The 22,461-nt window shown below is 42.1% G+C and overlaps 1 protein-coding gene across 6 annotated transcripts in view; it reads left to right on the forward strand.

Annotated features, from left to right (window-relative positions):
- slc4a5a (solute carrier family 4 member 5a) overlaps window positions 1-22,461 on the forward strand; it is a 49,516-nt gene that overhangs the window by 13,799 nt on the left and 13,256 nt on the right. For 3 of the 6 annotated variants that reach the window (XM_088624447.1, XM_088624451.1, XM_088624452.1), the window contains 15 exons: window positions 283-441; window positions 3,345-3,440; window positions 4,461-4,516; window positions 7,322-7,479; window positions 7,913-8,000; window positions 9,799-9,953; window positions 10,502-10,630; window positions 10,994-11,168; window positions 11,680-11,813; window positions 12,275-12,546; window positions 15,370-15,431; window positions 16,547-16,747; window positions 17,887-18,000; window positions 20,986-21,147; window positions 21,735-21,913. In XM_088624447.1, the coding sequence (XP_088480573.1) occupies window positions 283-441; window positions 3,345-3,440; window positions 4,461-4,516; window positions 7,322-7,479; window positions 7,913-8,000; window positions 9,799-9,953; window positions 10,502-10,630; window positions 10,994-11,168; window positions 11,680-11,813; window positions 12,275-12,546; window positions 15,370-15,431; window positions 16,547-16,747; window positions 17,887-18,000; window positions 20,986-21,147; window positions 21,735-21,913 (2,140 nt within the window). Of the gene's footprint in view, window positions 1-282; window positions 442-3,344; window positions 3,441-4,460; window positions 4,517-7,321; window positions 7,480-7,912; window positions 8,001-9,798; window positions 9,954-10,501; window positions 10,631-10,993; window positions 11,169-11,679; window positions 11,814-12,274; window positions 12,547-15,369; window positions 15,432-16,546; window positions 16,748-17,886; window positions 18,001-19,108; window positions 19,223-20,985; window positions 21,148-21,734; window positions 21,914-22,461 lie in introns of all 6 variants that reach the window. The other 3 variants (XM_088624449.1, XM_088624448.1, XM_088624450.1) reach the window with 3 other exon arrangements.

Raw genomic sequence — 22,461 nt, forward strand, 5'->3', positions numbered from 1 at the left:
ATTTTTAGCAGTTCCAAGCATTAAGAGAACTAATGCTCACATTAGTGTCCATGGACGACCACAGACAGGAGATGACATGGCCGAAACAGTTAGAGATTGTAGAAATGAGAAATGGAGGCAACAGTCCCACCGTTAAATAAAATGAATATCTGTACTGATGTACAGCCTGTCTAGAATGAAGTCAAATTCAATTGCAGACTAGTCCAGGACATACAAGCTCGGGCGATACAATCTGAGTATGATTCAGATGCTATCCTTCCAGACCGCATGTGTTTCTTTCAGACGATATTATCGAGCGTCAGGTGGAGGAAGGGCTGATCAACCCCGAGCTCCGGGACAAGATCAGCTTCGTGCTGCTCCGGAAGCACCGGCACCAGACCAAGAAGCCCATCCACCGCTCGCTGGCGGACATCGGCAAGTCCGTCTCCACCTCCTCCACCAGTGAGTCCCCGGAACTCCACCTCCCTGTCTGGCCTTGCCTCTCTTTCTGTATTGTACACTATGTATAGAATGTATGTGTGACCTGCTCTATAAAAACAGGGTCTGTTAAGTTCCCAGTACAGTAGGGTCTTGACATTCTTGAGGTCTTGAACAGTCAAATTCACATATAACCAAGTGCACCGCTATACTGTCACTTAATGTTCAGTGGTATATGTATGGTTGAAAGACATACAGTAAGTAACCCTCCCTATATGATAATTAAAGTACTGATGCACTGGATTTAAGTTATTAGTATTATAAGTTATTAATTTAAATTAAAAAACATGAGTAATCACAACGTTCTGCTGTGGGCAGCCTATGACATCCTCCCATCACCGACAAATCTATCCAAGTGAGGGAAGATCAACTGTGCAGGCTCAGAGGAGAGGGGGTACCATGACACATATCCTCTCTGGACATCCTGGAGAAAGAGAGAAGGAAGAAAGGGCAAGCTCATGAAGGATCTACAAGCGCAGTTGCATTTGTCAAGGAGGGTGAGAAGCAGACAAGGTCAAGGAAAATCGAAGATTCTGTCTTGTATAGAGCTCCATCACGAGACATGAGAGTGGATCTTGGAGAAAGGCTGCATTTTCCAGATGTTGTACAAGCATCCATAAAGATGTGGTGATGTGGTCCACAGAAGTGAGAAAGATCATCCTCTTTGAGCTGATGGTACCGTTGGAGGAAGGATGTGAGGAGGTCTTTAAGAGCATAAGTGCCACATACAGTACACTGTCGTACAGATTTACAGAGGGAAAGGGTCCCAGACATGGTTGTTCCCAGTGAAGGTTGGTGCAGAGGATTTCCCACACAATCAGCGTGGAGAATGGTTCCAGCTGTTGCGCTGATTGGGAGGGACAGAAAGACAGCATTTCAAAGACTGGGAGAGGCAGCGAAGAGAGAGAACCTTATTCTGGAGGCCAGGAGGAGATGAGTAGTGACTGGCTATCACTGCTGACCCGCCAGCAGGAGGGCAATATGGATAAGGGTCAAAACTCCTGATGAAATCTGGATTCCATCAGATGACATCAGTTCCTGGCCAACAGCAATAATCAATACAGCTATTGACTTAGGAGAGCGACGGTAGATGTATATAGTGTAAGAAGCTTTAAGATGACAACATGAATCCCTCCTCTGCATCCAGCAGATGCCTGCACTTTCAGTCTCTGCCTCTTTGCTGATTGGCACACCTCACTGTAATGAAACTGGCAATATAACTGTTGGTGAGCCTATAAAGACATCTCCAGCCTGTTATTCGCCATATTGGCAACAAGGAAACTGGAGCGTTCGGTGCAATATAAAAACAAGAACACCTTGAGACGCACATCCTGGGTAAGGGGTACATGGGCAGAGGGCAGGAAGAGGCTCACCCACTAGCTAGATTCGTCACACAATGCTACTCTGTTGCGCCGCTAATTTGAAAGCTGCTACTAGAAGATGTTGGGTTGGTTTCATCCCACTCTGCTCTTCTTTCATCCAATATCCTGTTGTCCAGACCGAATAACGTATAAAAAACTCGCAAAATGTTTAATTCCCAGATGTCGAGACTCTACTGAATTTATTTTTAAAATAGCGATGGCCGACATTTTAATACAGGTGTGACCTTATAAATTGGGATCACAAGCCAGAAGAGACTTGCTGGATCCTGTAATACGGTTTTGGAAAAACGGGTTGTACAGTATGTAACCATGAGAAACAAGATTCCCATCATGTAGAAAATGGTCCATTTCAGGTTTTGCTGGATTCATTTGGGTACACAATGACACCCACTGCATATTATATACGCATAAGTTATGTGTCTGCTTAAATATTAAGAAAAAGCTTATTTTATCTGGACTATAGTTCACAATCTTTCTGCTCACAATCTCTCTGGAAACATTCTTTAAATTCTTAAATGCAAAGAGTTGCATAGTCCTAAATCTCTCATACACAAATTGTTGAAAAAGAACATCTGAAACACTTCAGGTTCATTCATCCCGCTGCTTCTCCAACGAACGTCACAGTGTGTCAGTTCCTAACTGAGAATGGAGGCAAGGCAACATGCACCCTGAAGAGGATGCCAGACCACCACTAAACACACAGGGGCAATTTAGAGACTATTAACCTAAACTACACATCTCGAGGCACTTTCATGTTCTGCATACAGCATGTAGGTAATGTAACCATCAATAACATCAGAGAACATAGCACCAATATACAAGGCCTATTTTGTAGGGATCTTCTTTTTCTATTTTACTATTTTCTGTCCCCACCTTCAGTACCAGAGAGGATGAGGTCCCTGTGAAGTTCTTCTGTAATGATTTATTATGATCAGAATGGTGATTGGTTTACAGAGAGTCAGCTGAGTGGCAGATACTGCAGGTATGTTTCTTGACAAGTCGTAACTCTCAGCACTTTGTTGTGATGTAAAACTTTGGCAGTGCTTGAAAGATTTTTTTTTCCCCCATTTAAAATTATGTCACACGCAGAGATTATTTAAAAAATGCCATTCAGCTGACCGGGGCAACTGTAATCTTTAACTGAATCAAACAGCCCTTTCACTAACGTTCTTCTCCTTTTCTGTTTTCCCTCTAAACCCAAATCTTACCACCCCGTCTTGTCTTGATATTTTTTCTCTCTGCATCTGTGTGTTCTTTCTCGGGACCACTTCCCCACTCTTACCTTTTTTTCTCTCTTCTCCTCTTCATAAATCCACACTTTTTTCTTGTTTTCTCCATCTTCTTTCTTCCACTCTCTCTTCTGTCTCAACCCTACTCTTTCTCGGTCTCTGCCCCCTTTCTCCCTCTCAAAACTGCCTCCCTCTGTCTCTCTTCCCCCCCCCCCGGCCTCTTTCTCTCCCCTTCTCTCCCCCTGCTTGGGGGCAGACCGCAGCCCCAGCCGGAGTCCCAGTGCTGGGGCTGGTTTCCATCGCTCCACAGAGGACCTGTGCATGAGGCAGGCCAGGAACTACGGGCGTCTGCGTAAGTCCTGCTGATCCAACTTTTCTCCTCCTCCTCTACTGGAAAGGAGGCTCGTACGGAAGCTGCAATATGGCAGTGCTGCATCCGTTCCTCAGAAAATTCCTAATTTCATTACGGGCAGAACTAAGCCCCTTTCTAATGTCTCACACCAAACCTCTCACTTAACCTGTTACAGCATGCCCAAAGGGAATAGTGGGTAAAAAGGAAAGCATTTTGATGTGTCCATTACTTTTTCCCTCCAATTGACCTCTTTCCCCTCCTATTTTAGTTGTCTATTAATTATGTTACTAGGCACAGGTGGAAATCGGAGAGGTCACGGCTGGGTCAGCCCTCAACAGTAGACCGTTGTGTTGGGCAACAAGGGCACAAGGCCTGGAATGAAATAATTGTGATACAGAAACAAATAACAGCAGGGACAGAGACAGAGGCTTAAGGTTTGATCCAAGACAGCCTCTGTGAATGCAGGAAGTCTGAGTCAGTCCACATAGGAAAACTGGTAGATTGCTGAGTGTTATATAATGTTCCAGGCTTTGGTTAGCTTAACATAACTCCTCAGAGCTTAGAAGAGATTACAATTTCAAAGCTTCATGATGCAAACTGCAAGTCCCCACACAAAGCAAAAACTTGGTTCTTTTCAAGTTGTACAGACAAATAGCTCCTTACTCCTTACACCACTTGAGTTATGCTATTTCACTTAAGGCTACTAGACACTGAAGACCAGAACTTCACAATTTGAGAGTGAGAACTGGAGAATGCTCAAAAGCAGGTATAGCAACCAGTCAAAAAAGAAGTGCTTCCTTTCACACAAGCTGCTGTTACACAGTGCAGCTCAAGTGCTTCGGGAGTGGCAAACTATTCCTAACTCACAGGTGCCCCAGGTTCCTCTGTGTGAGAAGCCCATGTGCTGAGTAGCAAGAGCGCGTGAAAAGAGCAGCGAGCACCATCTTGACTCATGAGATGCTGATGTCACTGCTGGTTCAAGTGGTAATGCCTTTTCTTATTTCCCCTGGTTCCACGCAGGTCATGCACAAAGCAGGAGCATGAATGACATTTCTGACACCCCCAGCACTGACCAGGTAAATCAACGCTTCTTCTATTTGGAGTGATTTCAGAAACCGCCTCTTAAATATACAGAGCACAACATTTGTACAATATCTATTCTTTTTCAAGATAACGGTAAACAAGTAGTGTTACTTTAAAGCAATCTATATTATATTGTGACTTTTCAAAGAGTTGGTACCTCAGTCTCAATTCCGTTATTGTTTATTTTTGCGTCCTCATTAACTGCTGCTGTCACTCCAGCTTTCGGGGAGCTTAGGAAGGTAACAGTCAGGCCTTGTTCCTATTTACCATCATAAACAAGGCTGGGTTTGATTCTCTGGAGGTGGGAGAAATCCTGGTCTAGTAAACAGTCATGTGAAGGGACCTTAATCTCTTTACAACTCGCCTCCAAAGCCGCTGGGATACCTTGCTGGAATATAAGGCAAAAGAGGGCATTTTAGAAAAGCCACTGGCCGAAACCTGCTGTTAGGTCACTCTTCGGTCATGCTAAAGAAATGGAGAAGAAAGTGACTTAATACTCTGAGGTATTCACAATCTGATTTTATATTATTTTTATACCTGGGGTCACCATAGATCGTAGGGCAGCATGTTTTGACCCTGGTGACAAAGGTTTTATATCTTCAAAGCTCCCCCCCCGCAGCCTCCCACATTAGCTGGGGATTAATTCATTTTTACTGGACATGAATATAACACCTGCTATGCCTCCTTTTCATCTGTTCGTCGGTGTCCTTGTTCACAGTGGGATCTGGCTCAGAGACTTAAAAACCCAAAAATCTAAACTGATTTCCCTCAGCCAAATCACTGCATGGTACCAGGGGGCTGTATTAGAAACCCCAGTGCATGAAAGCACCCCAGGTCTGAAGTCATGCTGCTATTTTAGTTTTACCTCCCAAGCACACACGCAGTCTGGGCTTTAACTGGGGACTTATGGGGGGGAAAGCAACAACAATTCAGGCTTGTTCATATTGCTGAAAAAACAACATCAATTTGACTTTCAAAGTGGCATTAAAAGATTATGAAATGATTTTGCCTAAGCACTTGCCATTCCTTGTGCACGTGGTGGGAGGGCAAGTATTTCTTAGAAACCTAACAGGGTGCACTGTCATTCTTTACAGTAGGAGACCTGAATCATGCAGGCAGAACATTCTTGACACTATAAAACGCTCAATGAAGGAACATTCAGTGTTCTTCTGTGTTTAGATTTAGATGGGACAATTCCTGTGTTATCAAAAAAAATATTCCCAACATGTTTTTTTTTCCCATGTGTTACATAGTATATGTCTTTTATGATGAAATAGAGACCATATATTTATAGTAATCTTGCAAAATGTGAATACCAAGCAAGTATTAAGGCAATCATGGTAGTGTAATTACTCAACATGGACTACAAATAACTCTTGGTACCTGGTGTTTCCTTCCTTCGGTTTCAGGATCAGCATATTTGAAATACCTATTGTATATTTACCAGGTACAATATGCAGATTTAAAATGCTTCCCTCAAGAGAGGCTTGGCCAAACACCCCAGTGCTCTTTTTGAATATTGACTCTCAGTGGTGTCCTAATGAGAATACCAGAGGGCATGGCAGGATGTCTGTACAGAAATGTATTGAGCTGCATTGAAAACTGCAGAGTTTTCTCTCTGGCCCACGTTTTCATAGTGTCACATGTAGTCATCAGAGACAGTGACATTTAACAGTTGGCAAACAATGTCTGCTGCACACCGCTGCCTAATGAAACTTTTCCATGATTAATGTGGTGACTTTTGCATTTTACCATGGTCCTTTAATCCACATTACAATGATTCACCCTGTTTCCATTACATTTTAATTTAATTGAAAGTTGCTGTCACAGTGTTCTACTTCCATAGACAGTGATTATGGGGTGAGAAGTTACCACACTACAAAAGCCCCTGGAATTGTGCTTTCTGTTTACATGGTATAATAAATTAACTTTCTGCATGATGATCAATCATGGCAGCCAGATCCAGTTCCGCCTTCCTTAGTGCAACTCAGAACTACAGTGATGAAACTCCAAGTGGTTAACTGTCTATCATGAATGTTTATATTCATGACCAGTTTATTTTTTTGCGCTTGATTATAGAAGCAAACATTATAGAAATGTTTGTTGTTGTTTAAATAAAAAAAAACAGTAAGATATGGTAGGAAACAGGCTGATTGATTTTGGCCAGTTTAATTAAGCAACCCATAGCTGGAAGCTTAAATCAAAGTTCCTGGCCACTGTAGAGTGCATTGTAGCAAAGGAAAAATCTGCTCCCTGCATTCTATTTTACCGTTGTCTTTGTCTAACTGCACATCTTAGTGATTTTTGGACAAACTGAAATTCAGAGGTACAACTGAATTATCTAATACTTTCATTCCTTCCTCCCCTTAATCTGTCATCCCTAAAAGTTAATAATACAAGTTTTTACAGTATTTATCAAGCGTACAAGCTCCCAGTAATATTTTCAGGGCTGTATATTGCCCCTATCGCATTGGCTGCATTTATTGCATTTACATAATTCTATAAGTAAGTTTCTTACATGAAGAAAGCAATATTAGTTGTTGGTCATTTCAAGCCTGTCACCTTGTTTTAATGGCAAACATGTTCATGTAAAAAAACAAATCTGTAAGTGTTTTTCTTTCATTTTTGCAGTTTGTACTAAAGCTTCCAGTTAATAGAGTAAATGGAGAAACACGTGCAAGCAGTAGTGTGGGAGCATCACATTCCCAGTGTGTTCAAACATGAAGATCAGTACCTGCGTCACAGGCGGGGTCCCAGGTGTGTCCTGCTCTAACTCTGTCTCTGGCCTGTGTCCTCAGCTGAAGAACAAGTTCATGAAGAAGATCCCGCGGGACGCCGAAGCCTCAAACGTGCTGGTGGGGGAGGTGGACTTCCTGGACAAGCCCTTCGTGGCGTTTGTGCGGCTGGCGCAGGCCACCACGCTGGGCGGGCTCACCGAGGTGCCCGTGCCCACCAGGTCAGCCCTCGCCATGTCCCGACGGTGAAAAAGTGACTCTGGGAGCATCCACTGATGCAAAGCCCAGAACAGAGCAGTGGCTGAGGTCTATTTGACATTAGGTATCCACCATCCCAGAAGAGCCAGTTCTCACTTCAACAAGCTTGGGAGAGATTAAGACATCAATCTTACACAGGGTCACAGTGTTACACCACCTGCCAGCTCCCATCTCTCTCTGAAACATCTCTCTCTGCGATCACTACTGAATATCAGACAAAATATAGGACTTGTAATACTGACAATATACAGTATATACCTGTATATATTACAGCTATACTTGGAGAAAGCAATCAGACCATAACCTGCTAAAGAGTTGTATTCTGCTTGTTACTGTTTCAGCCAGCTGCGTAGTGCACTCTCTCTGACTTTGCCTGTCTCTCCCTGTGTCCCCCAGGTTCCTGTTTGTTTTGCTTGGTCCCCATGGAAAAGCGAAATCCTACAACGAGATAGGAAGGGCCATTGCCACGCTCATGGTGGATGATGTAAGCATGAGACTACAAGAAAGATGCTTGCTTGAGAACGTCGAGTCACTGGCCTGTATGTCATTACTGTGTTGTGGAGCTCTGGGCTGTAACCAGATTGGTCCAAGTACTAGGTTGTAAATTGAATCAAAAGCGAACAGAAGGCTCCGGAAAGACTCAGATGGTAAAGGTTTGAGCTGTACAGCACCAAGATGCAGATCCAAGCCTGGGTCATGTCAGAAGTTGTCTTCGACCAGTATTCCTGAAACGCACAATCAGCAGAGTGTTTGCCAGGGGCTGGTCTGGGATTAATCCGTTAGGACTCCTCGGGCACTCGGCAGAGCCGTGACTCTTTTCTGGGAGCCTAACAGCGGACTCTCCTGTGATTCTCTGTAGAGTGTGCGGTGCCAAACGATGGGCAACAGGAAGATTCTGACAACTTGCTTGTCAGGTCGTCTTTATTCTGCCTGTATATTGCAGGAGTCATGGCTGTCAGCTCAGATACAGAAACTTTTAGCATATCCAGATTGAATGTTTATAACATGAAAAATAAAGGAAAATGATCCTTCCTGCCCAACAGTAGTTTCGAGTGGTGACATCTGTCCATTGACCAGCTAATCTGCACAGTTTAGAGTGAAAGTTTTGATTTCATTGGAGCAATACTGCAGTTGTCACTTAAACTCAGGAGCACATCAGCCCCAAAGCAATCAAAGCCAACACGAGTTTTCAATCACACTGAAAGTACGTCGGGCTATGAGGTTTGCAGGGTTGCATCAACCTTCCACAAATTGTCTTAATGCAGAAGCTGTGAACAGCAGCAAAACAATGCAGGTCCAAAATGGCAAGAACACTCTTGCTTTTACTATATTGCTTTCAAATCCTTCTGTGACAAGACAATAAAGACCAAGGCATGAGAAGATTTGCAAACAGCATTGAAATTTGAAGTGCATATCATTTTTACTCTTGTCATCATGTTTGACATTGTTGTGTGAACAGTGCTGTGCATTACAATTTTAATTCCAAATTACAATATACAGTTTAATCATGTACTGTATATTGCCCTGTTGTTGCTGTATAAACTGCACAATTCTATAGTTGCATCTGGCGGTGTGTGATGCCTTTTTCTCAGAAGTTTGCTCTTTGTGGCTGCCTTCCCCAGAGAAGAACTGTGGTCACATTGCGTAGGATGTTCCTGGCTTAAGGAATTCAGCGGTCTATATGCATACAACATTTGCAATGTTAATTTACCATGTAATTAAAGGAAAAAAGTAACCTAAAGTCAATAGCCATCTGATATAATATCAGTATCAAGAAAAAATGTTTAAACTAACATTTGTAAAAGAGGTACAGTATAATCCTTCTTGCACAGCTACTTCTCCACAAACAGGGATTTAAACGAAAGCTAATTTTTCACTCCAAAGATCTTTCTCAAGGCCTGTCTCTCCATTAAAATGGATTCCTTCAAATATTTATTTCAGTTTCCAGATAGTTTTGTGTTAATCTCCTATATGGGATAAAACTAAATAGATGTTAACTTTAGTGTGGTTGTTAATGGCGTTTGAATAGGCCCCTGAGCTCTGCTAACTCTTCAATCACTTAGCTTCTCAAACGCTTCTTAAAACTTTGCTTAGGACTTGAGTAAATACATTTTTACTGCTCAATCAATGGCTTTCCTTCTCTTGTATACTGTATTCTATATAGTTTATATATAGAGTATATAGTATAGTTATTTATAGTTTATCTGTGTGCTGCATGGTATCTCTGTGATGTGATCTGTGTCTGTCTTTGTTTCTGGGGCGTGATTGCCCATGTTGTGCAGCTCTTCAGTGATGTGGCGTATAAGGCGCGGGACAGAGAGGACCTGATCGCAGGCATTGACGAGTTTCTGGATGAGGTCATTGTTCTTCCTCCTGGAGAGTGGGACCCCACAATCCGCATAGAACCACCAAAGAAACTGCCCTCTGCTGAGAAGAGGTCAGCTGAATGACCTCTTTCACACAAACAGTAAACTGGACACTCACACCCACCCAGAAACAAATGATCAGCTAAACAGAACATATTTTTCTTTGATATTGCATGCACTATTAAACTGCATACTCACACTGATTCACACTGAAGACCCACATTCACTGCACACCAGATAAACATCCCATGCACCAACACAGTAGGTGAGAACAGGTGTTCTAGGAAGGTTTTGTTAATCAGTATGACAAACTGTTACTGTATTACAAGCACTTTGTTCAGCGATGTGTATCTCACACCTTATTTTTTCACATGCATGCATTGCTTGGGGTCTGGAGATTTTCTTTCCTATTATTAAGAACATTTACACTTCTTTGCACCAATTATCCAAATAAATGCTTCAGCTACTCGGCATTCAGTGTTCATTTGAGAAAGAAATACGTACTGTATTAAAACAGCTGCTAAATGTACACCATCTGAAACACATGCAAAATGACTAAAGTGTTTTGAGATGATTGCTTTCAAAAGCACTGTGTGAAATCAGCCTGCCGTCTCCACAGGAAGTCTGTGTTCTCTGTGAACGAGGCGGGACAAATGAATGGGATGGCAGGAGGTGGAGGAGGTGTCAGTGAGGACGAGGAGATGCCAGCACCCCACGAAGTGGGCGAGGAACTTCTCTGGACAGGGAGGTATGCTCGGACAACAGGGAGTCTGGAGGAGCACACGTTCCTACGTAGGCATACGATCAGATCTGTGCTCTGACTGTTGGCTGGTAGGGTGGTGTGACTCTGGAGCTGTCCACAAAATGGGATCCGGACCCTGTTTTATTAATGTGTAAAACTCTCATTTGTTTAAGTAAGCCTAAGTGGTTTTACTTGTTTAATTCTAAGTTGATTTAATGTACTGTTGTTTTTTATTCTAATTTTTATTCTTGACGATGATGATGATGGTGTTATCGCTGCTGAAAAGCACTCTCAGATGTCAGCTGTGGCATTTGTGTGCTCCTACATTGACTTGTTTTCTACATTGACCTGAGGCATGCTCTGCTGCAGGTTTTGCGGAGGGCTTTTCCTCGACATCAAGAGAAAGCTGCCGTGGTTTCCCAGTGACTTATATGAGGGCTTCCATATCCAGTCCATCTCCACCATCCTCTTCATTTACCTGGGCTGCATCACCAATGCCATCACCTTCGGGGGGCTGCTGGGAGATGCCACAGACAACTACCAGGTACATCCTGCACCATTCGCTCTTCACACCTACACCCGCACAGTGTCTCTCAAAGGCACTCAAAGCAACATCTGTATACAACAGACAGCCATCAGATAACATCTACTGTACATGAAAAGGGTGTTCAATAAGTCTAAAAGGTAATGGGTGTAATTGAAGTCACATGTTTTTCAATCTAATCGTACTGTTTGCCATGCACAGATAGGTACCCTCACATTCCAGGACGGTGGTCCTGCTCAAGCTGCACTGGAAACAGGAAATGCTCTGATCCTCACCCCTGTCTAATCCACCTTCTTCTTGCAACTATCAAGCGTGTTTCTGTTTTCCAAGAACTAAGAATGAACACATCGGCTTGGAGTCTTACCTTGATAGAAGAAGAACTTTAAGAAACCTGTGGTTTGTGTCTGTGGCTTTTGCCTTCAGGGCTGGCGCTGTCAATATACTGTATAGTACTGAGAAATTTCACCTGTGTGCAGAACTGTGCATGATGGTTTTTCTGTGTCTGTGCCAGGGCGTGATGGAGAGTTTCCTGGGCACGGCAATGGCAGGCACTGTGTTCTGCTTCTTTGGGGGACAGCCACTCATCATCCTGAGCAGCACAGGGCCCATTCTAATCTTCGAGAAGCTGCTGTTTGATTTTAGCAAGTAAGAGCCTACAGGCTGTAAGTGTTCTGCATACACCTATGGGCTGTAAATCCATACAGATACACATAAATATACAGGTATGCATGCACACCTCCACAGGCAAGTGAACACACAGACTTAAAAAAAGTATGTCATAATATATAAATTATGTTGGATGTCCTGTCAAAGACATTCTTTTGTCATATATTTTACATAATCTCTGACAATACCAGTGCTTCATGTAAATGTTAGTTACAGCTAGGTTTCTTTCAATTAATTAGAATTTGAAGGAGAAATAATGTAATCTATGGGCTTCTCCACTTATCAGCAGTGCACAGTGACATATACATACATACATGCACATTCACACCAGTTGCAAGCTGTGCATTCTTAGCAAAAAATAAAATAAAGCAGTAAGATAAAATCCCTAACATACCAACATGTGTGTATTTAAGTGAGTGTCACTGTAATTCCTGTCCTAGGGGAAACGACATTGACTACTTGGAGTTCCGGTTGTGGATTGGGCTGCACTCCTGTCTGCAGTGTTTTGTGTTAGTCGCCACAGATGCTAGCTTCATCATCAAATACATCACCCGCTTCACCGAAGAGGGCTTCTCCACGCTCATCTCCTTCATCTTCATCTACGATGCCATCAAGAAAATGATAGGTGCCTTCAAGTACTACCCCATCAACTCTGACTTCAAATCCGACTACGTGACCTTGTATAAGTGCGAATGCATGGCCCCTGATCCAGGTGAGTCTGCCCTTGGCTCACTTCCTCTGGGGGAGGAACAGAAGGGGAGTGGGGCAGGAGGGTGAAGTCACTGACAGTGCCTTGTTTTTAATTATTTTTCCCTAGTTATTCTACATCTGCTCAGCAGTTTCATTTGCAGTTTTCTGGCTTAAAGAACTTAAAAATCTCTTTTTAAATGTATCCTTTCACTCTAAGGTACTTATTATCCTCTTTAGGCAAACTGCCCAATCATTAGTAAGTTAATTATTTGGGCAGTTTGCCCATAATTTCCCCACAGTGGAAAATCGGGTCTGGAGTTTTCAAAAGTTTGGTTTAGAAACTTCTGTTTCATGGTGGTTTTCTAGAAAAAAACATCAGTTCTTTCAGCCCCTTTTAGTCTTAAAGTCTTAAAGGCTTTTACAACCTTAAATAACTTTAGGATCTATGTTTTTGTTACATTAGTTAGACAGTACATTTACGGCCACTTGTATACATTTCTTGGTGCATGAATATACATTTTAATTAAACTCAAACTGCTTATTAATATTGTTTATCTGTGTGCTGTATCTCTGCAACCCAAAACAATATAAGTGTGCTCAATTCGTATTTGTACATTTGTAAAACTACAGATCGAAGAGATTTCCAAGTCAATTCACTCACCCTAAATTCCATCAAGTTCTTATCTTTGAGCTCACCAAAAATTACAGTCCCAAGGGGTTCATTACTCCTAAGATATGGACCATTTTGATATTTCCATCCTAAAGCTGTTTTGGTGGATCAATAAATTAAACAGTAAAGCAAGTAGATTTTAGCAGAACTCTATATAGAAAGTTAGTTAAATCCTGAGCATACTGTACCTTAGGAAATTTAAATTGTTATCCTTCCAACTTTTGAAGGAACAAACACTTAAAATCTCTCCAGAAATGTAACTGGACACTTTTCAGTGTTGTGCCTTTTAGCCAGCTTTGCACAAATAGGGGTGATATGTATTTTGCTTGATGTATCTGCTTATCTGTATAGAGGCATTCAGAGATTTCATTCATCTCTGGAGATTCAAGATCACTCCATAATGAGATGTATTTCAAGCTTGACTCCACTTGAGGGAGTCAAAAAGGGGGTGTATCTTAAAAAATCTTCATTATTGATCATCATTAATCTTGCTTCATACCTGACCTCTGTCTTCCACTATACAAAATGTTGAGATGTAGATTTTTGTCTCATCTTGCCAAAATTCTTTATCACCAAGGAGGTATTGAAAAATGAAAAGGCTGTCTTATTATCTGTCATTTTGTACATACTGTATTTACTGAAGTTGCAGGTTCTCTTCTCTTACATGCACAAAATATTCCCACCACAATGCTTGAACCTTAAGGAATATTTAAAAGATAATAATAATTGGGTTGGTGTGGCTGTGTAAAATGTATAGACGTAAGATATTGTGAGGTCTTTATGTCTGAATTATTGTGTGTTATGTTTTTGAGGAAATTTAGATTTTTCTGCCATAATGTAATAATCATAAATAATCACAAGTTCTTTCAATGATTTGTCTTTAACAGACTGCAAAAGAATCAGTTTACCACTAAATTGTGTTTTGGTATTTTTTCCAAAACCCAAGGAAGTGTCCTATGATATAAAGACCTCCATGTAGTTGCATTTTAAAAATGTCTGTGATTTTTAACTGTTGTAACTGATTTGTACCATGTCTCTTTCTGCTGCACACACACATTTCGGCTGCTATTAATTCTGAGTGAGTATCACATTTATTTACAGCTCTGCAAAATGTGCTCTGACATAATCTGTCCTGCTATGGTGCTGAGTGTGATTGAACAAACATGCTATCACCTGAAGATTCAGATCTGGATCCCAAATACAAATTGCCCCGCAGAAATTGACCATGCCACTTGTACTCTTTTATTAAAAAGCCTGTCTGAAGATCAGATGCGACTATGAGCTCACAGATCACAATATTCACATTTCTCTAAAGCTGTATGCAGGATCCACCTCTGGTTTGCATATGAAATGGTATCTTTCAGCACCCTCCTTAACCCTGTTCTGACTTTAAGGCTATTTCTGTACTGTGATCATCTCACATTACCAAATGAGATCACATGATCAAAAGAGAGTGGTATATCAAACTGAAGATACCTGAGTATTTGGTAACACCTTAAAAAAGCAGAGAAATTAGATGTAAACTAAGAATTAATGAGCTGAAACTGTGGTTTAATGAACCAGAATGTAGTCAGAATCAATCAGTGTGCTAGCTATTCACTACTGTAAAAGCATCTGCTGTGACACTGTTTTAATTTCTATGCTTTTTTTGTAACATGCTATTAAAAAGCAGTCTGGAGCAAATCACTGTCATCAAGGACAAAAATACCAAGTTATCTCATAATCACATGAAAAGTATGTCATTATTGATATTATAACAAATGATCTTTAAAATATAGAATTAATGTAGTCTACAGAAATGCCAGAAACAGCTTTTTTATGTTTGAGTTAGGGTTAGGATTAGAATTACCAGTAAAATCTTACTATACTTATCATTTTACTTGTTTTACTTGCAAAGAAAAAGAGAGTTCCGCATGTAGAATGTGATTTTGATCATGTCCATTTTAGGGTGCAACAAAGGTTTACAAATGCAACAAAGATGGTGAATGTGATCCAGAAAAAAAATGGAGGAAACAGCTGAACAACTTTTTTCTTACATTTCAAATACATCCCAAAATATTGCCAAGACATCCACAGATGTCTGCATTTTGTGGAAAAAGTACATCTAGTACATCTACAGTATCTGAAACGTACAATTAATGAATGTTAACCTATCCTTGTTTTGTATTTAAACAGTGGCTACAATGACCTTCAATGTTTCAGCTCTGTCGGCCCCAAACAACACTAATATCTCTGTGGTAAGTTGCTTTGTTTTGTGCTGGACAGATTTAGCTGCATCGCTTCAGGTTTAATCAGAAACTCCTCTGTCCTCCATGTTTCGATTCCTTTCCATATAGCCTTTTCAATTAAAACTGGAATCTGGACATGTACAGTAGGGAGTCTTTTTTTTTTAATTCCAACCGAATATATTTGGAAACCCCAGGCACCAGCCATTGCTCAGGCTAGCTGAAACCACTGAGGGGAGCGACTGGCGGTACAAGACGGGCAAGAGGCTCGATCTAGAAGGCATGTGAAGCGGCTGTGCTCCGGTACCCCAGCCTGCTCACAGCCCTACTGTAGGAATAGGATCTGCCTTCAAAATCAGAGACACACAACATCCACTCCGTCGTCAGAGCAGACCCAGGCACCACAGCAGATCTGTCTGCCGTGCAGGGTCTATTGCGGACACATCTGCATGATCACTTGCGCGCATCAGAGCTCTGGAAGGGCTTTGAAAACAATAGACAGTTCCGCCATCTTTACAGCCGGCCTGCTACAGCAGCACACAGTAGCAGACGTCGCGTTTTACAGATGACTCTGTGTCTTGTGGCCTTTCATCGTTTCAGAGATGATGAAGACCGAAAGCTGACAGTAGCCTTGCCTTTTATTTTTAATGTTGATCCCGAGTGCAGGAAGCATAGCTTTCTATGTATTGAAATATGCAGGAGGGGGGTACATCCCCCACGTTGGAGAGTTTTAAGGATTTTAAATGTTTGAAATCAGTAAATCATACAAAAGAGTATGAAAATGTGTTGACGGGTATGATGTAGACCAGCTTTAGTTTTTAAAGCATCTTAACATCGCAACTTACAAATGACTGGAAGCTAATTGAGATGAGGTTCATTGATGTCAGGTTAATAGTTTGGTATCTATGGCAATGAACATGCATATATTCATAGACTGCATATACAGTAGCATGATCCTGGACTGTTGGCTGCAACAGAGGGCTGCTGGCTTCATGTGTTGTGAGTGACCTGGATGTTAAGGTGCTACTCTGAGTTATGCTATTGGCTCCCCTTTCTCTCTCTTTTTCTGTGTTTCTCTCTCTGTTGCTCTCGCTCTTTCTCTCTCTGTGTCTGTGTGTCCCTGTCAGTACAATCCTGTCAATGTCACAGCGCTGGACTGGAGCCAACTGAGCAAGAAGGAGTGTCTGAAGTATGGGGGCAGTCTGGTGGGCAAGACCTGCAAGTATGTCCCCGACTTGGCTCTCATGTCCTTCATCCTCTTCTTCGGCACCTACACCATGACTGTCACACTGAAGAAGTTTAAGTCCAGCCGCTACTTCCCCACCAAGGTGAGCCCAGGCACCCAGACAGAGAAGAGCAGTCTTATGGAAAAGCAGGCTTAAGACCAGAGGTCAGATGAGTAAATCAAAGCCATTGCTGCTGATTGAATTTATTTGCAGGATGTCAGACCTCTGTGGCATCAGAGTTGATCGGGAAGCCAAAATCATTAGCGCCACTCCAATATCCCTCAAGATCATTTTGAAGGCACACAGTCAACGGTGACTCTCAGCTGTGTTCAAAAACACACAGCAGCTATGGAAGTTGGGAAAATCAGGGTCTATCTCCATTTTGTTTGAAGTTTGGACCTTATTGAAGGAATTTACTGAAGTTTGTGACTCCACAGCTCTACCATGAATGCAGTTTCAAAGAGAACCATTTCAGATCACAGGAACTATACTTCCTATCCTTTCCTCACCTTTCTTTTCCTAAACCAAGTTTCTTTTGGTGGAACTGTTTACATATTTTCAGCAACCAGACATCTTAAAATAATGCTCTCTGTGACAGCAGTGTGTTTCTTTCAATTCAGCTACGGCAATTTTAAAGTGGGTCTATTGAAAAACTTTGTTTCCGTTTGCCGGTCAGTGTGTGGGGGACAGCTTTTAAGCTGGGGGCACATTAATTAATCCAGGCCTGTTGCTAGAGGAAGGGATGGAGAAGTACACCATTGTGATATTATTTCGGGCAGATGGGGTGGGATTATTAAAGGACATTGCTATGAGGGGAATAAGTTAGGACAGAAAGTAATGAATTGGGGTGTTGAGTGGTTTCAGTTTTATGTGTATCTCATGTGTTTGTATTTGTTGGACTTCATCAGATCTTGAGGAATGTCATTTTAAGAGTGGAAAAGTGTTCTTCCATGCCCTGACCTGATGTTCCCTTTCCACCTTTCCTCCTTGTCCCTCTTTCTCTGCATCTGTTTTTCTCCGCACTTTTCTCAATCTCAACCTTTCCTCTTCATTTTTGTACTTGGTCCTGTTTCCTTTCCCTGATCCCCTCTCCACCCTTTTCCTCTTCTCTCTTTGTCTACCCTACCTGTTCCTCTTTCTACACACTCTTCTCACTCTTCAACCCCACTCCCCCACCTGTTTCTATTTTCTTACACACCTCACTCTGCTTCCCTTTCCCTCCATCTTTCCTTCCTCCCCAGTTGCGTTCCCTGATCAGTGATTTCTCCATCGTTCTCTCCATCCTGGTTTTCTGCATGGTGGATTACTGGCTGGCTCTGGACACTCCCAAACTGCACGTGCCCACAGAGATCAAGGTCTGAGTCCCTCTCCTCTTCTACACCATCTGCTCTGTCCCCTTTCCTTGCATGGTGATCTGATCTTCCTCCTCTCTTGGAAGAGCATACTTCTCTTCGCAGACTGAAGGCTTATTTTATTTCAGAATAATGTTTTCTCTGGAGAAAGGTGCAAGGTACCTTTTTACTTGTCAAACAAAAGTCAACTCCCCAGTAAGGAGACCTCAATTTATTTATTTGGTGGTGTCTTGGGGTTCAATGATCTGATTGACAAACCGGGTAATTACAAAGATCATCATTTAAAAAGTATCCAATCATTCAGCAATCAAACCATAATGACAGTGTAGATTACCTTATTATTTACATTTTTTGCATGTCAGCCTGAGAAAAGGCATCAATAAGAACATAAGAAAGGTTACATTTGGCCCATCCTACCTATTTGGCAGTTAGTAGTTAATTGACATGATGATTTGAAGGATTTGTTCCTGGAAAGAACTCAGAGTATCGGCTTCAACAGCATGGCTGGTCCAGCACTCCCACAACCCTTTGTTATAAGGAAGTGCCTCCTGTCTCAGTTTTAAATACTCTTTTACATACTTTCCATGTGTGTCCTCTAATTGAGCTTCATAGTATACTTTAAAGAGATCCACTGGGTTGAAATTTTTAATGTCTTTGAAAATTTTGAATACTTGGATCACATCCACCAGCATTATGCAATTATTGGTCACTTAATTGAAAAATGTGGTATGACTTGTATATGTGGTGATATTAAAAGTGAGATGACATTTGTTTCATTGTTATAATGAAAAGTACGCAATGTAACGCAACAAAAAACAAATATAATGAAAGATGTAAGTTCCCCAAACCCTTTATGTACACATTAGCAGATGAATGAGAAAGCGAGGGAAGATATTTCATCAAAGATGCTTTATGTAATATCAATGAAGCAATCATCACTGTACTGGAACAGTGCAGTCAAACCTAAAAACATTTTTAAGAAATTTCTCCAACGACAGCATGCTCACATTGACAAATTGAGGGAGAAATACTAACCTCTTCATTTTTTTCTGTCATCATTTCTTCTTTTTCTCTCTCCTGCTCTTCCTTTCTCGCCGTCTGTCCTGTCCAGCTACGTAAACTAATCAGCGATTTCTCCATCTTCGTGTCTATCATGATGTTTGTGGGTATAGACATGCTAGCAGGGCTCAATACTCCCAAACTCATTGTGCCCACAGAGTTCAAGGTAAGAGTTAAGTTCCTACCTTAGTGTACATACCGCAATGCTAATGTACATTCTTCTACTCCTCACATCAGGGAGCTACTGTGTGTAACGGTTCAAGCAGATTTAGTTTATAATGTGTCAAAAAGTCTTTTCATCAGAAATCATGGGCTATTTAATTATGAAATAAATATAACCAGAACCTTTGACTGGTTTATACTAGTCTCCCCCTCAACCAGCGTGGTCCTGGAGACCTGCACACACAAAAACCCACAAAGACCACAATCATTCCCAAGAAGGGAATGTCAAGAGGGTTTAGTGTAGGCCTTTACAAGGTCTTAGAATAAAACAGCATTTTGCACCCCTCCCAGCCCTGTGCATGCCCCTTATTTACCACATGAAAGTCTCGAAACTCTAAACCCTTTACCAGGTTTTCGCCCCTAGCAGGACTATTAACAAGTACAGTAATGTAATTAGAAGCCACATAGTGGCCTCTAGTGGCAGATGACTGTAACTACCACCCCTTTCTTAAGAGACAGTAGTGTGATTTGGAGCAAAATCAATGTTGAGAATTGCCAGTGCAATGTGCTCCAGGTTTCAGGTGGGTATGACAATACTGGGGCAGGTGGCTGATAGTTTAATGCAGTGTGACGGTTGTTTTAGAGGATTTCAATTTTCACCACAATTGATTTTTAAATAAAATGTGGGTGAAAGGCCCATGGTATGCTGTTTTAGTTCAGATTGGTCCTTACAGCTGCTTGGGCCAGGAACACCTAACACTCAAGGGGGTTCTAAGGGGGAGTTTCGGCCTCATTGGTATTGATTTTCGCAAGATACTTATTGCTTCCCCATTGCTTCAGAAATGACTCAAGAAAGAACAGGACAAAGACAACCTCCAGCACCAGCAGTAGAGAGTCAGGCTGTCAGTATTTTGTCCATTCTAATCAATATTTCTTCTTTCATTTGAATCTCTGAACATCAGGTATATGTGCATTTTGTCAGATTTTTTAGCCTTGGGATTAAGTTAATAGTAGCATTGCTAAGACCAATGTGACAAGTGAAGGCAGAAATGCTGCTGGCAATGTGTTGGTAGCAGGTGTTGCTACAACATACATCTGCTATCCAGTGTTTTGCTGTTAAACAAGATCACGTGTTGCCAACTCAAACACTGGGTTTGCATAACTGTAGCTGACAAAAGTAAAGCAGGCCCGGACGTACTGTACCTTGAATTGAATTGTTTTGAATTGTTTGCATACAGGGTTCATCCTCACTTGCTAACAAGCTAATGTCATGTTTATTCATGTTCTTTGTCAATGTCTTTTGATTTAACTTTCCTATGATTGTAAAGGACTATGTTGATTTTTTCTTAGTGCTACTGTTTCAATCAGCAGAATTACTGTAAAGGCATGCCACATTTTCATGCAGCAGTGTCACGTAGGAATATAATTAGCTCTGACCACAACTGGAAAAATGTTAGTTATTGTAAGACATCAGTTCCATTGTTAGGACTTATTAGACATTTATTTCACCATTTTTTATAACCACAAGATGGAAGTACTGTAGAGGCTTATTTAATTCTTGATTGCTTGGAAACTGTGAGGATGAATTTTGTTGTACATTTTAGATGCGGGAATGGATGTAATGGTATCACTGGGCACAGTGGGTCAAAGTAAAAAAAAAAGATTGCCCAATGTAGTGTAGTGGATACCAGTGCTGCATGCAACAGTCTCCAGAGCTGGAGAATGTTTGTGCGTGGTGTGATGTGTGCAGTGTGTGTCATTCCTCAGCCCACACGCCCAGGCAGGGGCTGGATCGTCCTGCCGTTCGGGAAGAACCCCTGGTGGGTGTACCTGGCCAGCTTCCTCCCTGCTCTGCTCGTGACCATCCTCATCTTCATGGACCAGCAGATCAGTGCCGTCATCGTCAACCGCAAGGAGCACAAGCTCAAGGTGGCTGCGTTTACCCATGTAGATATCACAGCATTTCCGTCAGTTTCGTGTTCCTGGAGGCGATAAAAAACAGCGAGATAAACAGATTGAGCCGTTGAGCACATTAAAATCCCGGCAATAATTTCAAACTGGAAAGGATTTGTTATTTGATTTTTGTTAGTTAGTTGAGAGAAAAATGAGGCTGTGCAGTGCCATAGAACACATCACGGGAATAACATACAGTAGCTGGTTAGTCTTCGTGTGTTACCTATTGTGGGAACTCCTTGTGTTTTTGCATGCTGGTGTTTCCTAGTGTGGGCAGTGTTGAAAGACAGGGCCCAGAAGGAGAAACATGCTTACAGAGGTTTATTGCCCTATGATTTATAGAATGGCATGTTAGTCACTGCAGGAAGATAGCTGGATGTCCTGAAAAAAACGTAGAGCATATGCTGAATAGACACAATGACAAAGAAGGGAGAACAGGAGAGGAAGAGGAAAGAGTGGCCCTGGTAAAGGGGAAAAGGTCATGGTACAGTCCAAAGCAGGGGGGTGCGGGATGCTATAATACATTTTGAGTGACATGCTGCACCTCTGTGCGCTCTCTGCAGAAGGGAGGAGGATACCACCTGGACCTGTTTTGGGTTGGGGTACTGATGGCGGTGTGTTCCTTCATGGGCCTGCCCTGGTACGTGGCCGCGACCGTCATCTCGATTGCCCACATTGACAGCTTGAAAATGGAGACCGAGTCCAGCGCACCTGGGGAGCAACCTCAGTTCCTGGGAGTCCGGTGAGGAACTGTCCCTTCATCCTTTGTGGGAGCCTTGACATACCATCCAAATACATATCACTCCCTATTAAAGTGAACATGCCCCAAACTGTAACATTCCAGTTTTCCCCACAAACACGTCTGTGACAGCCCTACAGTAGATTGTCAATACCAGCATAGCAAGTATCTTGCATTAGCCAGCAGCCATATCACCCTGCAACTCGCAACTAGCAGCCCATTGAAGCTAAGCAGGTTTGAGCCTGGTCAGTACCTGGATGGGAGACCTCCTGGGAAAAACAGTATAGTGATGGGGACACTATACTGTAAAAAAAAAAAGGTGCCATCCTTCAGATGAGACGTAAAACTGAGGTTCTGACTGTCTGTGGTCATTCAAAGGGTGTTTCTCGAAAAGAGCAGGGGTGTAACCCCAGTGTCCTGGCCAAATTGTCCTTTGGACGTTACTAATCATGGCCTCCTAATATTCCCCATCTATGATTCATCCCCATCTATCCCCATCATTTGTCTGTTCTCCTCCCCACTCATAGCTGATGTGTGGTGAGCGTTCTGGT

The sequence above is a fragment of the Lepisosteus platostomus genome, chromosome 3 (genome assembly GCF_059453375.1).
Source record: "Lepisosteus platostomus isolate fLepPlt1 chromosome 3, fLepPlt1.hap1, whole genome shotgun sequence".
Classification (NCBI taxonomy): Eukaryota; Metazoa; Chordata; class Actinopteri; order Semionotiformes; family Lepisosteidae; genus Lepisosteus; species Lepisosteus platostomus.